Genomic DNA, 21,866 nt, shown 5'->3' with positions numbered 1-21,866 from the left:
AAATAAAAAAAGGAATCAAAAGTTCAAAGTCATTTTTGGTTATATAATGAGTTCAAAGCTGCCCTGGAAGGTATGACATCCTATATAAAAAATGAAATGGGGTCAGGCGTGGTGGCCCATGCCTTTAATCCCAGCACTTGGGAGGCAGAAGTAGGAGGATCACTGTGAGTTTGAGGCCACCCTGGGACTCCATAGTGAATTCCAGGTCAGCCTGGGCTAGAGTGAGACCCTACCTCGAAGAAGAAAAAAAAAAAAGAAATGGGATCGGGGAATAGACAGCTCAGTGAATAAAACACTTGCTGTACGAGCCTTAAGACTGGAGTTCAGATACTCACAGCACGCTCATCAAGATGGACAAAGTTATCTGTAGTCCCAGACCTTATTTGGTGAGATGAAAAGTGGAGACAGGAGAACCCTGTAAGCCTGTGGGGCTGCAGAGATGGTGCAGCCGATAAAGCTGCTTGCTCGCAAAGCCTACCAGTCAGGGTTCAAGTCCCAGTACCCACATAAAGCCTCTGGTATGCCATTCTCTATAAGTCAACCAAAATATGGTTTTACTTATCCTGTTTTCTTTTCTCTCCCTTTCTTTCCCTTCCTGTCTCTGTCTTTTTCTTTCTTTCTTTTTTTTTCTTTTGGTATTTCGAGGTAGGGTCTCACTCTCACCCAGGCTGACCTGGAATTCACTACGAAATTTCAGGGTGGCCTCAAACTCATGGTGATCTGAATTCCTCTGCCTCCTGAGTGCTGGTATTAAAGGTGTGGAACACCACACTTGGCTTCTTTTTCTTTCTTTTTGGAAGTAGGGTCTTGCTCTAGTCCAGGCTGACGTGGAATTCATAATGTAGTCACAGGTGGCCTCAAACTCACAGCTATCCTCCTACCTCAGAGCCTCCCGAGTGCTGGGATTGAAGGTGTGCAACCGACCGTACTTGACTCCATTTCCTGTTTTGAAGAAAAGTAGCCCAGACTGACCTTCAACTCATTATACAGCAGACAGGAACTCCTGATTCTTCTACCCCCACCTCCCAAGTACTGGGATTATAGGGGCACAATCAATCCTGGCATGCTCTTTCTTGAGACAGTAGTGTATTGTTTTTCCCCTTCAGTTATGAGAGGAAATCCCCTGCTCCCGGGAGTTCTACAGTAGTTAAGAAACTTGGAAACTGTATGGTTAACTTGAATGGTTGCAGGTGACAAAGAACGAGCAGGAGTTTCTGAGAGTCCACGACTGGAAACACTTTGGATAGCTGAGACAGCTAATCACGGCTTCTGCAATCAGCCTGTCCGTTCCCTCCTCAACACAAAAGATCTCCTGGTACTACTAAACTTCCAATAAGCAATCAGTTCAGGACATTTTCAATTATGATAGCTCCAACATACTCCCCCCCCCCACACTCCCAAATTTAGCCTTAACTCAAATTTCCCACTTTCAGGGGCTACAATCTTGCTTGTGGATGCTTTCTTGCTTGTCTGATGTTTCTGCCTGTACTGTATCTCTAAATCCTGCTTAATAAAGCCTAAAATACATTCCTCTACTGCCTATGGATGTCTCACCACACAGAATGGTAATGCTTCCCTGCCCCTCTGGTCACTTGCTTGGGCACAGCTCATCCCAGGGCAGAGATGCTTGCCATACCATTTAAGTTATGCTGTAGATGGTGACTGATGGTTTTTTTTTTTATAATTCTAGCCTAGTTTCTATACATATTTTACTCTACTTTGAACTATAGATCTACAACGTGTCTAACTAGAAAATGTTATTTTGAGGACTAACATCTTATCTTGCTTTATAAACTTTCCTTTACACTCCTGTTCCCACACTTGAAAAAGTATCCAGAGTACTGGGAAATCAGCATACATTAATTTTTCTCTCTTTTGTTTTTTTTTTTTTTCTTGGTTGGTGGTTTGTTTTCCAAGGAAGGGTCTCACTCTAGCCCAGATTGACCTGGGAATTAAGTATGTTGTCTAAGGATGGCCTAGAACTCACAATGATCCTCCTACCTCGGCTTCTCAAGTGCTGGGATTAAAGGTGTATACCACATGTCTGGCTTAGCCAGGCTGACTTGAAACTGATCTGTAGCTCTAGGATGGCCTTGAATTTACAGTAATCCTCCTACTTCACCCTCCTGAGCCCTCAGATTAAAAGCATGCGCCACCACATCAAAGCTCTTCTTTTTTCATTTTTATTTATTTATGAGGAAAGCCCAATAGACTGGCCTGTTTTAAAAATTAAATTATTTATTTGGCAGAGAAAGACGGAGAGAAAAAGAAAAAAAACAAGGGTGTGCCAGGTCTCCAGATGCATGGATCACCTTGAGCATCTGACTTAACGTGTGTACGGGGGAATTGAACATGGGTCCTTTGGCTTTGCAGGCAAATGCCCTCCAGCCCTGGCTTTTCATTTTATTTTGTTTTTTGGTTTTATGAGGTAGGATTTATTCTAGCCTAGGCTGACCTGGAATTCACTCTGTAGACTCAGGGTGGGCTCGTACTCATAGTGATCCTCCTACCTCTGCCTCCCAAGTGCTAAGATTAAAGGTGTGCACTGCAATGCCCGAGTCCCCTGGACTTTTTATTTATTGAGAGAGACAGACATGGAGGGATGGACGGACAGACAGGGGGATGGGGAGGGGGGCAACAAAGAATTGGTACACTAAGGACTCCAGCTACTGCAATCAAATTCCAGATGCACGCTCTACCTTGTACACATGCACAAGTGTCACCTTGTGCGTCTGGCTTAGGTAGGACCTGAAGAGTTGAACATGGATCCTTAGGTGTTGCAGGCAAGTGCCTTAACCTCTATGCCTTCTCTCCAGCACTGTTTTATTATTTATTTTTTAAACAAATTAAATACTTATTAAACTTTTATTGCAGTCTGTAAGTATGACTTGTTTAAATTGCTCCCACAAGTCCCCTCTTTTATTTTTTTAAGTAGTGCTAATGATTAAATCCAGAGCCTCACACATGCTAGGCAACCACTCTTACCACTGAACTCAAGCTCCAATTCTACCTATCATCCTATTCTTCTGCCTCTTATTTTATTTATTTGAGAGTCGGGGAGTGAGAGAGAGAATGGGTGTGCCAGGACCTCCCTCCACTGCAAACAAACTCCAAATGCATGTGCTACCATGTGCATCTGGCTTACGTGGGTACTAGGGAATTAAACCTGAAGCCTAAGCTGCTTATTTTAAAAGTAGTTCACGGGCTGGAGAGATGGCTTAGCGGTTAGGCGCTTGCCTGTGAAGCCTAAGGACGCCAGAGGCTCTATTCCCTAGAACCCACGTTAGACAGATACACAAAGTGTGGCACGCATCTCGAGTGTGTTTGCAGTGGCTGGAGGCCCTGGTGCATCCATTCTGTCTGTCGCTCCCAAATAGATAAAAAAAAAAAAAAAAAAAAAGAAAAGGGGGGCTGGAGAGATGGCTTAGTAGTTCAGTGCTTCCCTGTGAAGCCTAAGAACCCCAGTTCGAGGCTCGATTCCCCAGGACCCACATAAGCCAGATGCACAAGTTGGCACATGCATCTAGAGTTTGTTTGCAGTGGCTGGACACCCTGATGTGCCCGTTTTCTATCCATCTGCCTCTTTCTCTGTCAATTACTTTTAAATAAATAAATAAATAAATAAATAAATAAATAAAGGAATAAAGGAATAAAGAAAGAAAGAAAGAAAGAAAGAAAGAAAGAAAAGAAGGAACAGGGCTCGAGGAATGGCTTAGTGGTTAAGTTTGCCTGCAAAGCCAAAGGACCTAGGTTTGATTGTCCAGGACCATGGTAGCCAGAAGCACAAGGGTGCGCATGCATCTTGAGTTCATCTGCAGTGGCTAGAGGCCCTGGCACACGCCCATATTCTTATTCTCTCTCTCCCTCTCTGTTTCTCTGTCAAAAATAAATAAGTAAAATAAACAAAAAATTGTTTTAAAGTAATTCATGTACATGGAAAAATTTAAGAACACAGCAAATATTTCTGGTGAAAGCTGAATAACTCCATTATCTTCCTAATAAAAAAATCATATGTAAGAATAAGTTAATTTTTGGTATCACTATGATTTTTTTAAAGAACTAAAGGTTTAAAGGGTTCAATGGTAAGAAGGTATTTCCTAATGGGTAGCCTAACTCAAAAATTTCCTTACCTGAATAGCTTCTACTTTAGCTGTCCATTCTCGGGCCTTTTGTAAGGCTTCTTTTAGGGACAACACATTGGGTAGAAAGGCTGGAATGTTCTTGGCTTCATTCACAATGTTTTCTAAACTTGCCATACTGTGCCGAGGTCTAAATGAGCAATAAAACCAGAGTGAGATACATTAGGAAAAGTCCAATGGCTAACAACATTTAAATAGCATTTTAGGTTGTAAAGAACATTACAATATATAAGCTCATTTAACTCTTGCCACAATCCTAGATGAGAAAGTAACCATCATCTTTACTTCCATTTTACTGACAAGAAACTTTAGATCAAAGAAAGTACATTACTTCCTCTCAAGTGTTTTAATGTAGTAAACAACACACCTACAGTTCTGATTCAACCTGGTCACCACTACTCTGCAATGCCTACAGCAATCAAAGGCAAAACTGTGAGAGTAACACAGAGCAATGGACTTCTAGAAACCTATGCATGTTGACTGTATGCATTTACTTGAACTATATTCATTAATACTTAGTTATGAATTTATTTATTTATTTTTGTTTTTTTGAGGTAGGGTCTCTCTCGGGCCCAGGCTGACCGGGAATTCACTATGATCCTCCAAACTCTGCCTCCCGAGTGCTGGGATTAAAGGCGTGCAATACCACACACGGCTATACTTATTTGACAGAGAATGAAGGAGGGAGAAAGGGAGAGAGAGAGAGAGAGAATGGGCGTGCCAGGGCCTCCAGCCACTGCAAACGAACTCCAGACACATGCGGCCCCTTGTGCATCTGGCTAACCTGGGTCCTGGGGAATCAAGCCTTGAACCAGGGTTCTTGGGCTTCACAGGGAAGTGCTTAACCACTAAGTCATCCCTCCAGTCCCCAAAACATATGATTTTATTAAAAGAAAAGTAAGCCGGGCGTGATGGCGCACACCTTTAATCCCAGCACTTGGGAGACAGAGGTAGGAGGATCGCCATGAATTCAAGGTCACCCTGAGACTACGTAGTGAATTCCAGGTTGGCCTGGACCAGAGTGAGACTCTACCTCAAAAAAACCAAAACAAATTAAAAACATAAAAAACAAATAAATAAAAGTAAAGTAAAATAATTCATATGGACAAACATTTAAAAAGAAGCTAGTAGGGCTGGAGAGATGGCTTAGTGGTTAAACGCTTGCCTGTGAAGCCTAAGGATCCCGGTTCAAGGCTTGATTCCCCAGGACCCAGGTTAGCAAGATGCACAAGAGGACGTACGCATCTGGAATTCGTTTGCAGTTGCTGGAAGCCCTGGTGCGCCCATTCTCTCTGTGTGTCGCTTTCAAATAAATAAATAAAAACAAAAAAATTTTTTTAAAAAGGTAAAAAGAGCCGGGTGTTGTGGCGCACGCCTTTAATCCCAGCACTCGGGAGGCAGAGGTAGGAGGATTGCCATGAGTTCAAGGCCACCCTGAGATGACAGAGTTAATTCCAGGTCATCCTGGACCAGAGTGAGAGAGTGAGACCCTACCTCGAAAAACAAAACCAAAAAAAAAAAAAAGGTAAAAAGAAGCTGGTAGTTCCAGACTGAGATAGGATGGTACACTGGATACAAGAAATAGATGGAGTATTATTAGCTGGAAAGGAAATAAGAGGAATTTGATAGGAAAGGATTAAAACACATTTGGAATTTTGAACTCCACAGATTTCATTATGTTGAGCAATGGGAAGCTTACAAAAGGTTAGAGTTGCCTGGTGTGAGACACATGCCTTTAATCCCAGCACCTGGGAGGCAGAGGTAAGAGGATCACTATGAGTTAGAGGCCACCCTGCTCATTCCTGGTATGCTAGGTGGCATTCAAGGTCTTGGAGAGTGTTAATTACCCAAAGTAATAGGTTGTTTTGTTTTGTTTTACAAAGTAGATCTTGATCTAGCCCAGGCTGACCTGGAATTCACTACACAGTCTTAGGCTGGTTTTCAACTCACAGCGACCCTCCTACCTCTGTCTCCCAGTGCTGAGATTAAGGGCATGCACCACCATGCCTGGCTAAAGTTATGTTTTGTGTGTGTGGTTTTTTCTTTTCTTTTTAATGTACGATTTGATGGTGGGGGAGACACAGTGAGTGAGCATGAGCACACCAGGGCCTCCTCACACTACAAATGGACTCCAAATGTACATGCCACTTTGTGCAACTGGCTTTATGTTGGTACTGGGGAACTGACCTGGGCCGTCAGGCTTTGCAAGTAAGCACCTTTTTGCTGAGCCCCAAAGTCATTGGTTTTGTCTCATATGTCTTTTAAATCATGAGGGGAGGATTTTTTTTTTTTTTTTTTTTTTTTTGAGACAAGGTTTCATGTAGCTAAGGGATCTACAAGGTCTTAGGAAAGTGTCCTGTCTTCCATTTTGCCCTCTGCATGCTGGGATTACAAAACCCTGACTTTTTTTTTTTTTTAATTTTTTATTTATTTATTTGAGAGACAGACACAGAGAGAAAGACAGATAGAGGGAGAGAGAGAGAATGGGCGCGCCAGGGCTTCCAGCCTCTGCAAACGAACTCCGGACGCGTGCGCCCCCTTGTGCATCTGGCTAACATGGGTCCTGGGGAACCGAGCCTCGAACCGGGGTCCTTAGGCTTCACAGGCGAGCGCTTAACCGCTAAGCCATCTCTCCAGCCCAAAAAAGCCTGACTTTTTAATGTGGGTTCAGGGATCTGACTTCAGGTACTCCAGCTTGCATAGCAGTTGCTTGAGTCCACAAAGCCATCTCCCCAGCCCACATGAAGGCTCCTCTGAACTACTGAAAACAGTATTATTAATTAAAACACCTGAAATATTTATTATCAAGATGTTGGGGCTCATTTTTATGAAAAGTGTTTAAATTTCTTTTGTGTCACTTAACCACATAATTTCTCCAAGCAGCCTGTTTATTTATCTGCAAAACAGAAAATCATACACTATTAATCTAGCTGTTAGAGAAATGCTGCCGCCACAACAAACACTACAGTTAAGTACTAGCTAAAATTAGCTGATGGGGGGGGCAATATTAATGCAATTGTTTTACCTGAATCTTATCTCTCACTACTTCCCCACATAAATAACCCATTCTAGTTAAGCTCATTTAATTTTTGCCAGTGGAAAATCCCCTGTATATCTTAGTTTGTAACATTTCTCTTGCCTCATTTCTACTGCAACCCTATTATTCTTCAAGGCTTTCACAAAATTTTTTTTTAATTTTTTTTGTTCATTTTTATTTATTTAGTTGAGAGTGACAGAGAAAGAGGCAGACAGACAGAGAGAATGGGCACGCCAGGGCCTCCAGCCACTGTAAACGAACTCCAGACACTTGTGCCCCCTTGTACATCTGGCTAACGTGGGTCCTGGGGAATTGAGCCTTGAACTGGGGTCCTTAGGCTTCACAGGCAAGCGCTTAACCACTAAGCCATCTCTCCAGCCCACAAAATATTTTTAGAAAATATTATTTATTTATTTATTTGAGAAAGAGAAAAGGGCAGATTGAGAGAGAGAGGAGACAGAGAATGGGCACATCAGGGCTTCCAGCCACTGCAAACAAATTCCAGAAACATGTGCCACCTTATGCATTTGGCTTATGTGGGTCCTAGGGAATCAATCCAAAGTCCTTTGGCTTTACAGGCAAGTGCCTTAATCGCTAAGCCATCTTTCCAGCTTGGCTTTCAAAAAAATTTGATTTTTTTCCTCTCAAGCATCTCAAATGACCAACCAAATTTAACCATCTTCTTAATTCCTTTAACAGTTTCTTACATCTCTTAGTTAATAACATAATCAGGGAATATTTTAGAATTCTTAATTCCTAACCTGCCATTAACTATGGGCTCTAAACAATCTATACTATCTCATATCACTTAGTTATCTAGTAAGTCCACTGCACAATGGTTTCAACATATTTGAAATTCTCTATATGTAGCCCCACTTGCTAACTTAGTGATTTATCAAGAAGGTACAAAAGGCTGAATTAAACATTTAATAAGATAACCTTTATGTTCTTCCTTCTCAATCTACTTCCTTATGTAGTTATTAAGGAGACAGCAGTCACTAAAATGTGTTCACCTTGCCTGCAGGCAGACCTTAGCCTTCTCTTCCCATCGTTCAGAGACCGTAAGGAGTTCCTGTAGTTCGGCCATTGCTTTCTCCACAGCATGATGAGGTGCCAAACCTACTCCAGAGTCAATCAGTTTCTTCATGATATCCAAAGTGACTTGCTGAGGATCTGACAGGGTCATTCTTACTTCATCTAGCCACCGAGCCTGCTGCAGCTCTTGCTTTAGTCGGGGCAACTCAGGTAGCTCCACATAGAGACTAGAGCCCATGTCTATCAACCTCTGGAGTTTGGAAGAATCTGGGGTTTCATCCATCATGGCTTCGTGAGCACGTTCATGAAACTCTTCCACATCATCTAGTAGATTCTGAAAAAGTACAAAGAATTAACATAAAAATCAAGCTGGGCGTGGTGTTGCATGCCTTTAATCCCAGTACTTGGGAAGCAGAGGTAGGAGGATCACCATGAGTTCAAGGCCACCCTGAGAATTCATAGTGAATCCCAGGTCAGCCTGAGCCAGAGTGAGACCCTACCTCGAAAAACCAAAATAAATAAATAAATAAAAATCAAAAGAAATGATAGAAAGCTTGTTTAGTATGCACAAGGCATAGTTTCATCCTTAATCCTCAGCACCACCAGGTAGGAAGAAAAAAAGGAAGAAAGAAGGGAGGGAAGGAGGGAAAGAAAGGAGTGGGGAAGAAAGGGAGAAAGGGGAGAGAGGGAAGGAATAGAGGGAGGAAGGGAAATTTTAAAGTTACAAAATGAGTATGGCAAGGGTATCTAATTTCTTTTAAAACTTTATTTATTTGCAAGAAGAGTGAGTAAATTTATGGGTGTGCTAGGGCCTTGCACCAATGCAAATGAATTCCAGATGCATGTGCCACTTTGTGCATCTGGCTTTACATGGGTACTGGGGAACTGAACCTGGGATGGCAAGCTTTGCAAGCAAGCACCTTTAACCACTTAACCTGGCCCCCTCTAAAATAGTTTTTATCTACTTGGTCAACTTATAAAATTTTGTATCAACTGTATTCGTAAAAAAAAAAAAAAAAAAAAAATTGGGGGGGAGGTATTATCATGGGATATTTTTTATAATTATGGAAAATGTTAATAAAAATTGTGAAAATAAAAAAAATAGTAACTTAAAAAAAAAACAAAGTATCTTATTTATTCACAAGGAGACAGAGAGCAAAAATGAGAATAAGTGAGTTAGGGCTTCTACCACTGTAAGTGGATACGTGCATCATGGTACACATCTGGTTTTATGTGGGTACTGGGGAATTGAACTCAAGTCTTTAAGCATTGCAGGGAAGCACCTTAATCACTGAGCCATCTATCCAGAAACCTCTCCCCTTCTAAAATTATTTTCAATTATATTCTTATTTTACCCCACTTCTTAAAAAAAAATATTTTTTGTTTTGTTTTCCCCCTTCAGGTAGTCTCAGGATGGCCTCAAAGTTATGGCAATCCTTCTACCCCTGCCTCCCAAGTGCTGGGATTTAAGATATGCACCAACACACCTGGCTCTAAAAATTTTTTTTCTTTTTTTGAGGCAGGGTCTCGCTCTAGCCCAGGCTAACCTGGCATTCACTATGTAGACTCAGGCTGGCCTTGAACTTATGGTGATCCACCTAACTCTGTCTCCCAAGTGCTGGGATTAAAGGCATGCGCCACCATGCTTGGCCTCCTAAAAATATTTTTATTGACAATTTTTATACACATATGGTTGGTTTGAATCAGATATCCCCAATAAGCTTATGTGTTTTGAATGCGTGGTCCCTAGCTGATGGCAATTTGGAAGATGGGGAAGGTGGTGCGTTGTTGAAGATGGCTACGGGGTGTTACCGGCCAGCTCCCTGTTACCAGGGTTTAGCTCATTTTTTTTTTAATTGTTGTATTTCTGTTTTTTAATTTATTTTATTCATTTGACAGAGAGAGAAAGAGGTAGGAATACAGAGAATGGTCACATCAGGGTATACAGTTGCTTCAAGTGAACTCTGGACACATGTGCCACCTTGTGCATCTGGCTTACATGGGTCCTGAGGAATTGAACCTGGGTCCTTTGACTTTACAAGCAAGTGCCTTAACTGTAAGCCACCCCTCCAGCCCTGGCTCACTTTCTGCTGTGATTCTCCACCTGCTGTGGCAGAGGTGTCCCACCTCTGCTTGGGCCATGCTTTCCCTGCTGCCCTGAAGCTCCCCCTTGAGACTGTAAGTCAAAATAAATCCTGACTACTCTTTTTTTCAAGGCAGGGTCTCACTCTAGCACAGGCTGGCCTGGAGTTCACTATGCAGTCTCAGGATGGCCTTGAACTCATGGCAATCCTCCTACCTCTGCCTCCTGAGTGCTGAGACTAAAGGCGTGTGCCACCATTATTGATGACTGTTCTTTCTTATATTCTCTGAAGGTGCCTGTGACATTATACTTTGTTTCTTCTAAGGGTCTTAACTTGACCAGTAAGTGTGGCAATGTATCAGGAGTTGGGCCTTTCTTTAGGTGCACCCTTTTCCTGGTACCTCCTTGTCTGTCCACTGTGAGTAAGCACCACGCACATTACAGTGATTACCAAGTCTTCAACTCCCACTCCCTTTCTTCGTTCCTACTGATGTCCTCTCAATGGCCAAATCTCTAAAGCTACCAGAAGATTACTAACTATGCAGATGAGCACACTTGACCTATACATTTTGGAAAATATTTTATCTATCTGCGAGGCAAGAGAGAGAAAGGGAGAGTGAGAAAGAAGGAGAATGGGCACACCAGGGCCTCTTGTTGCTGCATATGAACTCCAGACGCATGCACGCACTCTGCATGTGGCTTTATGTGGGTACTAAGACTTTGGAAGCAAGTGCCTTTAACTGCTGAGCCTTAACATATGTTTTTAAGAGTTTACTTATTCATTAAACTATCAAGTGTCCTGGAAATCTCAAAGCTCTGTATTTTTAAAAGTTTAGATTTTAGAGCTGGGAAGAAGGCTCAGAGGTTGAAGGCACTTGCTTGCAAACCAAGTACCAGTCAGAAGCACAAAGAGACACATGTCTGTCTGGAGTTTGCAGCAGCAACACTAGGTCCTGTAATACCCATTCTCACTTTCTCCTTGCAAATACATAAACATAAAAATGTTCATGTTTTGGGCTGGAGAGATGGCTTAGTAGTTAAGGCACTTGCCTGCAAAGTCAAAGGACCCAAGGTTCGATTCCCCAGGACCCACGTAAGCCAGATGCACAAGGTGGCACATGTATCAGGAAGTTCATTTGAAGGGGCTAAAAGCCCTGGCGTGCCCATTTTTCAACACCTCTGCTGCCCCCTCTCTCAAACAAATCAAATAAAATAATTAGTTTTGTAAAAGTGTTCATGCTTTGGAGCTAGGAAGAAGACTCAGGGGCTAAAGGCCCTTGTTTGCAAAGCCTTCCAGTCCAGGTTCAATTCCCAATCACTCACATAAACCAGATGCAAAAAAATGGCACAAGTGTTTGTTTATGCAGGAAGGAGGCAGCACTCGTGTGACCACATGCATACACACACAAACAAAAAGCTCATTTTAGTAACCTACCACAACACTCAGATTCCTTAGTTTACAACATTTTAGCTAAATTTAAATTAATTGAGAACTATGACATAAAATGAACATAGGTTTCAAAAAGTATTCTAAACTGGCCATTAGATCCAAAATATTTTAAAGGAGTAAAGGCTAAAACAAACCCAAGAGATTAACTACCAAAGAACCTCACTCAAATGACATATATGTGAAAAAAAACAGATACGGTTGGGTGTGGTAGCTCGTGCCTATAGCCCAGCACATAGGAGGCTGAGGTGGAAGGACTGCTGAGTTCCAGGGCAGCCTGGCATAGACTGAGATCCTGCCTAAAGACAGACAACAAACAAACAACAAACCAGGGGAGAGGAAATGGCTCAGTGGTGCTTAACTGTGAAGCCTATTAGCTGGGGTTTAATTCCCCAACACTCATGAAAAGCCAGATTAAAAAAAAGGTAGCACAACATAACATCAGTTATTCAGTTGCAACAGCAAGAGATCCTGGTGGGCCTGTATACATGCACATGCATGCATGCATAAATAAATAAAAGTTTTTTTTTTTTTTTAAATAACAGGGTCAAATACATGCCTTGTTTGTTTTTTAGAGGTAGGGTCTCACTCTAGCTCAGTCTGACCTGAAATGTACTCTGTAGTCCAAGGTGGCCTCAAACTCACACCTCCTACCTCTGCCTCCCAAGTGCTGGGATTAAAGACATGAGCCACCACACCTGGCTTCATACCATTCTTATAATACAAAACATATCTCATACCACAAAGACTATTACCCCCCAAAAAGAATGTGATATTCCACCTTTACTTGTCGAGCCTGGCTGATGACACACGGAAGACTAAAAAGTTGTTGGACAAAGGCCTTCAATTCTTCTACTGTCAGTTTGGTCCGAGTCCTCCCACTATCTGAGCTCTGCCTGATGTGAAACAATATTAAGACACAGTAAGAAAAATTCGTCATTCTGGTATCAAATGTGGCGCCTAGTCTTTCAAATTCAACCTTAAGCAGTCCTAGAATTTTAGTGTTGAGGGATTCCACCATAGTTAAGAAATTCAAGATTTAATCCTCCAAGTGACAGTCTCTTCACACTAAAAATGCTACGCATTTCAAACATTAATTCCCCATGGCAGAATATTAAAAATTTAATTAGAAAATAAAATCTTGTACATTAAGTAGCTCCAACTGAGAATAAGGGGCTTTAGCCTGCCTTAAAAAAAAAAAAAGAGCTCTTTGAAACTGTTCCAAAACATGTTTTTTGTTTTTTTTTTTCTTAAAAGGGTTCCAAACCTTTTCTAGATTTCTCTGAAGAAGATTAGTGTCCTAATGGCAAATTAATACACAGTGGAAAATTCTTTCTAAAAACTTGGGAGGCAAAGGTAAGAGGATCACCATAAGTAGTGAATCCTAGATCAGTCTAGGGTAAGTGTAAGATCCTACCTCAAAAAAAAAAAAAAAAAAAGTAGGGCTGGGGAGATGACTCAATGTTACAAAGGTGCTTGCTTGCAAAAGCTAATGGCTTGGGTTCAATTCTCCAGTGCTTATACAAAGCCAGGTGCATAAAGTGACACAAGTGTCTGGCATTGGTTTGTAGTGGCAAAAGGCCTGTACATGCCCATTACCTCTCTTCTCACTCTTTGCTTATAAATAATTTTTTTTTTTTTAGGGCTGCAGGGATAGCTTAGCAGTTAAGGCATTTGCCTACAAAGCCAAAAGACCCAGGTTCAATTCCCCAGGACCCACATTAGCCAGATGCACAAGGGGGCATACGCATCTAGAGTTCGTTTTCAGTGGCTGGAGGCCCTGGCGTACCCATTCTCTCTCTCTCTCCCTCCCTCCCTCCCTTTCTTTCTCTGCCAAATAAATAAATAAAAGTAAATAACTAAAAAATATTTTTTAAAAATATGTTTTTAAAGTAATTTAAGGGGGTTGGAGAGATGGCTTAATAGTAAAAGAGCTTGCCTGGTTTGATTAAGCAGTACCTACATAAAGCCAGATGCACAAGGTGGTGCTTGTGTCTGGAGTTCGTTTGCAGTGGCTGGAGGTCCTGACACACCCATATTCTCTCTCTCTCTTCTGCCTCTCTCTCTAGCAAGTAAATAAAGATAAGATATTTTTTGTATAGTAATTTAAGGGGCTGGAGAGAGAGATGGCTTAGTGGTTAAGGTGTTTGCCTGCAAAGCCAAAGGACCCAAGTTTAACCCACAGGAGCCACATAAGCCAGGTGGCACAAGGTGGTGCATGTGTCCAGAATTAGTTTGCAGCGATTGGAGACCCTGATGCACCCACTCTCTCTCTCTCTCTCTCTTTCTCAAGTAAATAAATAAAAATAAAAATAAATTACAAAAAAATAAAGGGTAATTTAAGGGCTGGAGAGATGGCTTAGCAGTTAAGGCACTTGCCTGCAAAGCCTAGAGACCTAGGTTCAACTCCCCAGAGCCAACATAAGCCAGATGCACAAAGTAGTGCATGAGTCTGAAGTTCGTTTGCTAGAAGCCCTGGTGTGCCCATTCCCTATCTGGCTCTCTCTCTCTCAAATAAATAAAACATTTTAAAACAAAGTAATTTAAGATCCAATGCTAAGTGCTATAGAAAGCCATACTGATAGAAGGAATGTATTGGAACGACTATGAAATAATACCATAAAAACTTAATATCATTATGGCACCTCTTCTGTGTGTAGAGATTGTCAATAGAAAGTTAAAAAGGGGGGCTAGACAGATGGCTCAGTGGTTAACATGCTTGCCTACAAAGCCTAAGGACCCAGATTCAGTTCTTCAGTACCCACATAAGCCAGATACACAAGGTGGCACATGCATCAGGAGTTTGTTTGCAGTGGCTAAAGGCCCTGGTGCTCGCTCGCTCTCTAATAAATATTTAAAAAGTGAAAGGTTATTATCTATGAGTTATACTCCTACTGTTCTTAACCACAGCCTGTTCTGCATGCATTAAGTATACTCTTTGCTGCCACCTGCCTTTAGTATCACTTACGTTATCCATTTACAAATACTATGCACCTACTAATTATGTCAGGCATTGAAATTATGCCAAGCAAAAGAAATATGGTAATGAAAAAGAGAACAAAATCCAACATTCTACTCTAGTATGTACAACAGAAAGGATGAAAAAGGAGAAGGAAACAATAAGTAAAATAGTGCATCAGAAGATTGGGCAAGAGCAAAAGCAAGAAGTGAAGATGGATGCAATTTTATGACAGTGACATGTTAAAAAAAAAAAAAAAAAAAACTTTAAAGAAGACAGGGAATATGCCACCTGGATGGTAGGAAGAGAATTCCAAGCCGAGTGAAGAACAACTAGGACGGCTTTAGACAGCAGCGTGCCTGCTCTGTATGAGGAGCAGCAGGCTAAGGAGTGCTGTAGAACGGGGCAGGGCTGGGGTTAGCGATACAGCGTATGCTGAGCAGGCACAAGACTGTCATCCAACCTTCCAACCACACCAACAACAGAAGCGTGTTACAGAATGCAACAAGGAAGAAGAGTTTGTTGATGAAGATGTTTTTAAAGTTAGAAATATGACTTCCACTTTATAAAAAGTGAACCACTTCTAATAAACAAGAAAATGAATCACAGCATGTGAATTCAAATATCTTACTCAGATCCTTTGTTATTACTCTATGCTGTTCATGAAGCTTAATTTGGAACCCAATAAATGGAAAAAGAAAGAAAGAAAAAAAAAAAAAGCCCTGATTAGATACTATCACCTTAGGTGGATGGTATCAAGGGAAGTCAAGATTAACTATGCTCTTTTCCATAAAGCATAGATTTTCTGTGGTCTTTCTTCTTTAATTTTTTTTTTGTTGTTGTTTCTTTCCAAATAAGGTCTCATTCTAGCTCAGTGTGACCTGGAACTCAACTCTATAGGCCCAGAATGGCCTCAAACTCATAGCAATCTCCTATCTCAGCCTCTACAGTGAACAGAGAGAGAGAGAACGAGGGAAGGAAGGGACATGGACACAAGAGGGCACAGATAATACAGACACTCATACATGGGTAAAGTAAAACTGGCTTTTTCAAAGAACAGGACACCAGAAGAAATAAACACTTGTAGTTTACCTCTGTTTCTGCTTTTTGCTCAGAAGCAGCTGAGCCACAGAAGCACAGGTTTCGGCTTCTTTTACAGCATCTCTGAGCTTTCGAAAGAGATCATTTTCTGGGTATTTTCTATCCTCAGCATCTTCCAGCATTACTCTTAATTCAATCAAATCTACAAATATAAATGAAAGACTATTAATATACTATGACCTTAAGCACAGAAAGCCATTTTAGAATCTTTACAAACCTAGCCAGGTGTGGTGGCACACGCCTTTAATCCCAGCACTCTGGAGGCAGAGGTAGGAGGATCGCTGAGAGTTCGAGGCCACCCTGAGACTACATAGTGAATTCCAGGTCAGCCTGAGCTACAGTGAGAAGCTACCTCAAAAAAAAAAAAAAAAAATTTTTTTTTTTTTTTTTTTACAAACTTCACTCAAGGGAGTCATCAACAAACTAGAATCATACTACATCCATTACAATCTCCAATGCCATAAAAGCTCTGGTAAGATACTTATTCTAAAAGGCTCATTTCTCTCAAAAAAGACCTTCAATGTTAGTTCACTAATAGAAATGGCTACACACTTTATGCCAGTCTTTTCATTAAAAAGGAGATACTTGCCAAGTATGTGGTATACACATTTAACCTCAAGATATCAGGACAGGAGGGTTATGATATTCAGGCAAGCCTAGATCACAAAACAAATTTCAAGCCACATGAAATGCTAAGGGAAGGGAAGAGGAGAAAAGGGGAGGGGAAGGGGAGCCAGGTGTGGTGGTGCATGCCTTTAATCCTAGCATTTGGGAGGCAGAGGTAGGAGGATTGCCATGAGTTCTAGGCCACCCTGAGACTCCATAGTGAATTCCAGGTCAGCCTGGGATAGAGCGAGAGCCTAACTCAAAAAACCAAAGGAAAAAAAAAGAAAAGAAAGGGAAAGGAAAAGGAAAGGAAAGACAGAAAAAAGAAAGAAGGGAAGGAAGAAGGAAGGAGAAAAAGAAAAAATATTCAAATAGAAACCCTGGCTTATAGTCAATGAACTCATTAGTTTCAAGTACCATAAGATTTTTCAGTGACCATTTAAGGACAGTAGTTTCACCTTTCTTATGGTTGAAGTTAGCTGACAATGCTTCTGTAACACGGCTGACCCAAGTGTCATAGGATTGTGCCCTGACTTTAACACCATAAAGAAGAGAAGGGAGATCTTCTAATGGATAGCGGTATCTACAAAAAAAAAAAAAATTAAAACACGTAAGTAAAAACTGCACAATACAACAGTAACTTGAAAATAAATTAAGGGAAAAATAAAGTAGTCTACAGTTTTAATACACAGAGAAAAAAAAAATGAATCCAGGCATGGTGGTGCACCCCTTTAATCCCAGCAATCAGGATGCAGAGGTAGGAGGATCACCTTGAGTTCAAGGCCACTCTGAGACTACAAAGTGAATTCCAAGTCAGCCAGGGATAGAATGACCGGGACACTACTTCAAAAAACTAAATTACTTAAAGAAAAAAAAAAAACAACAACGAATTATAGTTGCTCTGTTTGGGGCCAACTTTAATGTAAATAGATAAGGACAAGTAATTGATTCAGGGGCAGGGAACAAAGTAACCAAGAACAACATTAAGATCTGACTCTAAAAAACTAATGAAGATTTTACAATACTTTTTGATACCTAAGACATTTCTTCTGCATGGGACAGGGACAGAGGTCAGTTGGATGGTAGAGACATACGAGTCGCTCCGGATTACAGGAGCACGTGAGCGCAGAGAGAAAACACGTGGTTCTGCATGCCGAACACTGCCGCTCATCATCAGGAACAAGTTCAAACACCTCTTCTTCTGACATCACAACACCCTGAAATGTAATTTATGACACCAGATCAAGTAATTCTACTTCTTAAAAGAACAGTTATGTTCTTCGTGAAGAAAACCTCTTGATTTACATGCATAAATACAGGAGATAAAATAGTAAACATGGAAAACATCTTCTAAAACTAATGACTAAACCTTGAAAATTGGACAAGATTTAACTTTGGTATCAAAGAATGCATATTTGAGCAATAAAACTGTAAAGAAATGCAAGTGATTACTACTAAGTCAAAATCAAGCCACTGAAACAAATTCCAGATGCCTGCCCAACTTTCTGCATTTGGCTTACATGGGTATTGGGAAATCAAACCTGGGTCTTTAGGCTTTGCAGGCAAGCACCTCAGCTGCAAAGCCATCTCTCCAGCCCCAGAATAATTTTTTTTTTTTTGAGGTAGGGTCTCACTCTAGCCCAAGCTGACCTGGAATTCACTCTGTAGTCTCAGGATGGCCTTGAACTCACAGCAATCCTCCTACCTCTGCCTCCTGAGTGTTGGGATTAAAGGCGTACACCACCACACCCGGCTAAGAATAATTTTTTAAGAGAAATTTTAACTGGAACTTTTTGCAATGAATGACAAACCTCTTTCTTTCTTTGTTTTGTTCGAGGTAGGATCTCACTCTAGACCTGGCACTCACTCTGTAGAACCAGGTTGATCCCAAACTCACAGTGATCATACTTCTGACTGCCAAATGCTAGCATTAAATGCTAGGATGGCGTGAGCCAACATACTGCTAAACTTCTATTTACTTATTCAAATTTTTTTTGTTTTTCAAGGTAGGGTCTCACTCTAGTCCAGGCTAACCTGAAATTCACTATGTGGTTTCATAATGGCCTCAAATTCAAGGTGATCCTCCTACTTCTGCCTCCCAAGTGCTGGGATTACAGGTGTGCGCCACCATGCCCTGCTAAACTTCTATTTATTAACCTGAATGCTAATAAGTTTTACTATATAATTCATGAAGCTCTATATATTTAACATCATTTTAATTTATTTACTAGCAAACAGAGACAGAAAGGAGATATAGACAGAGTGAATGGGCACACTAGGGCCTTCAGCTGCTGCGAATGAATGCCAGGTTCATGTAATCCTCTGTGCATCTGGCTTTACATGGGTACTGGGGAACTGAATGCCAGGTTGTTAGGATTTGCAGGCAAGTGTCTTAACTGCTGAGCCATCTCTCCAGTCCAGAAACTCTGTATTTTTAAGGTAGTTTTGTATTAACTTTAAAACAATGAAAGAAAACAGGCATAGCGGCACATGCCTTTAATCTCAGCACCTGGGAGGCCGAGGTAGGAGAATCACTAGGAGTTCAAGGCCACCCTGAGGCTACACAGTAAATTCCAGGTCCGCCTGGGCTAGAAGACGGCACTACCTCAGAAAAAAAAAAGGAAGATTTTATTGCACACAAGGATAATATAGTGTGTGTCTGTGTGTGGGGAGGAGGGAAGAGGGGAGTTGTTGGTTGTTTCTGCATGAAAGCAGGCCCTGGAAATCAAAGGATAACTTTTGGGTGGATTCTTGCTTCCTACCTTGTTTGAGGCGGGATATCTCTTTCTCCTCCCATCACCCCCCCCAACCTCCTCTCTTCCTTATTCTCTAGCTCTCACAGTTATTGACTACTTCAAGCTTCCAGAAAATTCTCCATTCTCTTGCTCCCATTTCACTGTCAGCATGCTGGGAAACCCAGCCATAGCTTATGGCTTTGTATGAGGGGTCTGCAGATCAAACTCAGGGACTCAGGCTTGATAAGCACTTTATCTAATGAGTCATCTTCCCAGGCTCAAAAATATACTCGTAATGGGCAGAAGAGATGGCTTAGCCTTAACTGCTAAGCTATCCCCCTCCATCCCTCTGTCAAATATTTTTAAAAATACTTTATTTGAGAGAGAGAGAGGGAGGGGGTGGGAAGAAGGAGAGAATGGGTGTGCCAGGGCCTCTAGCAACTGCAAATGAACACCAGACACATGCACCACCATGTGCATCTGGCTTACCTGGGTTCTGAGGAGTTGAACCTGGGTCCTAAGGCTTTATATGCAAGTACCTAGCTGAGATCTCTCTCCAAGGCCAAAAATATTATTTTTAATTTTTTTATTCATTTATTTGAGAGCAGGAGAGAGAGAGAGGGAGAGAGGGAGGGAGGGAGGGAGGGAGGGAGAGGGAGAGGGGGAGGGAGGGAGGGAGGGGCGCACACAGACAGAAAGAGAATGGGTGCGCCAAGGACTCCAGCCACTGCAAACGAACTCCAGATGCGTGCGCCCCCGTGTGCATCTTGCTTATGTGGGTCCTGGGACATCAAGCCTCAAACCGGGGTCTTTAGGCTTCACAGGCAAACACTTAAACACTAAGCCATCTCTCCAGCCCAGTTTTTATTTTTTTAATCTATTTTTTTGAGAAAGAATAAGAATGGGTACATCAGGGCCTCTAGCCACTGCAAACAAACTCCAGATGTATGTACCACTTTGTGCATCTGGTTTTATGTGGGTACTGGGGAATTGAAACCAGGTTGTTCGGCTTCACAGGCAAGTGATGACTCAGTGGAAAGAGTGCTTGTCTCACAAGCATGAGGGCCTGAAACCACTTGAATTTGACTCCCCATCACTTACATGAACAGCTGGTCGTGGCCATGCATGCCTATAACCTTAGGAATAGCAGAGTTAACTGCTGGGAGCCCCTCCCCCAAAAAACTGCAGTTCCAGGTTCAGAAAGGGACTTGGTGTCAAGGAAATATACAGATGACTTTGTCCAATGTTGTTTTGCTCTGGCTTTAGCACACACCACACACACAAATATACACATTTTTTAAAAAGTAAAAATTCATGAAGTATATTTTATCCAAACTTCTATTATATAGGGATAGCTTTCATAGTTTCAGCTTGCTTGAGTAAGGTACTTGGAAACCCAATTATGCTCAAAGAGCAATACATGTTTCAGTTAAACAAGTTACTCACTTGCAGACATATCCATTCTTTTATCATACCTTTTGTTTTTCATCAGTTTAATTTAGATAGTTGACCACTGGCTAGCCTCTCCTACTTTCACTTTCCCATATCAGCACTTATATTTTCTTTGGTAACTTCTGTACGCATGTGTATGTGTAGTATGTGTGGTGTGTGGGGTACGCACTTGTGTGCAGGTCAGGGGTAAATGTCGGGTGTTCTCTTTTCATATTTCCACTTGTGTTTCACTGAGATGTACTCTCTCACTGTTGCAACTTTTGGTGGCTGACTAGCAATCCCCAACAATTCTGCAATCTTATTCCCCCACAGGACTGGGTCGACAGGCATGCATGGCCATACCCAGCTGTTGGCGTGGGTGCTGGTAAGTCAGACTCGGGACAGATTAGGTCCTCTCCGGCCTGCACGCTCACACAAGTAATCTTAACCGCGGAACTATCTCCCTAGTCCCTAGATTTGGCTTATGGAAAGAGAATTTTACTCTGTAGCTCAGGCTAACCCAGAAATCCCCGTGTAGCCAGGTAGGCCTCTAACTTGGGGCACCTCTTCCTCCTGGACCAGTCAAATGCTGAGGTTACAGGCATAAGCCATCACACTAACCTTTAATATTTTCTTTAAAATTATTTTTATGTAAAAAGGGTTCCAAAATGAGGCACAGGGATTTCTTAGTTTACAAGAATTTACATGGCTTCAGAACAACTTGCAAATAAGGGGAATTAATAAATCAACTAACAGTTCTGGCTACTTCAAAAGAGTATACACTAAGTCCCAAAATGTATGTATCTCATGGAAAACTAATCCTACTAGATCTTCTAAAAAATGAAAATACTCTTTTGGGGAGCCAGGAATATGGCTCATTGGATTAAATGTGTGCTGCACAAGCATGAATACCTTAGTTCAGATCCCCCAAACCCTCATGAAACTGGACACAGTAATACTAGCATATGCAATCCCAGTGTGCCTACAGCAAGAAGGGAAGGGAGGACAAGACTTTCCTGGAAGCCCTTGGGGAAGCTAACCTGGTAAAGACAGTAGTGAACAATAAGAAGGCATGCCTCAAACAAGGCCTAACAGAAGACTGACACCGAGGCTCTCTGTCCTTTGACCTCTACATGGATGTCATGGCAAGCATGCACACAGAGATAGCTTTACAATCTACCAATGTAGTTGTTCTTGCCAATTAATACACAAATGCAAATTATCATCTCAAACTAGAACCCTCTTTAGCTTGAAATTGTGACATATACAAGGAAATAAACCTTCATCTATCTT

General features: G+C 41.6%; 1 protein-coding gene across 1 annotated transcript in view; it reads right to left on the bottom strand.

The window, feature by feature from the left end:
• Kdm5a (lysine demethylase 5A) overlaps positions 1-21,866 on the bottom strand; it is a 137,856-nt gene that overhangs the window by 34,518 nt on the left and 81,472 nt on the right. Inside the window, 6 exon segments of the mRNA XM_045137268.1 lie at positions 4,131-4,269; positions 8,190-8,545; positions 12,523-12,637; positions 15,793-15,943; positions 16,866-16,990; positions 17,443-17,624. Coding sequence (XP_044993203.1) covers positions 4,131-4,269; positions 8,190-8,545; positions 12,523-12,637; positions 15,793-15,943; positions 16,866-16,990; positions 17,443-17,624 — 1,068 coding nt within the window.

The sequence above is a fragment of the Jaculus jaculus genome, chromosome 18 (genome assembly GCF_020740685.1).
Source record: "Jaculus jaculus isolate mJacJac1 chromosome 18, mJacJac1.mat.Y.cur, whole genome shotgun sequence".
In the NCBI taxonomy this organism is placed as follows: Eukaryota; Metazoa; Chordata; class Mammalia; order Rodentia; family Dipodidae; genus Jaculus; species Jaculus jaculus.
Note: the sequence above shows the minus strand (reverse complement) of the source record. Positions and strands in the feature narration are given on the sequence as shown.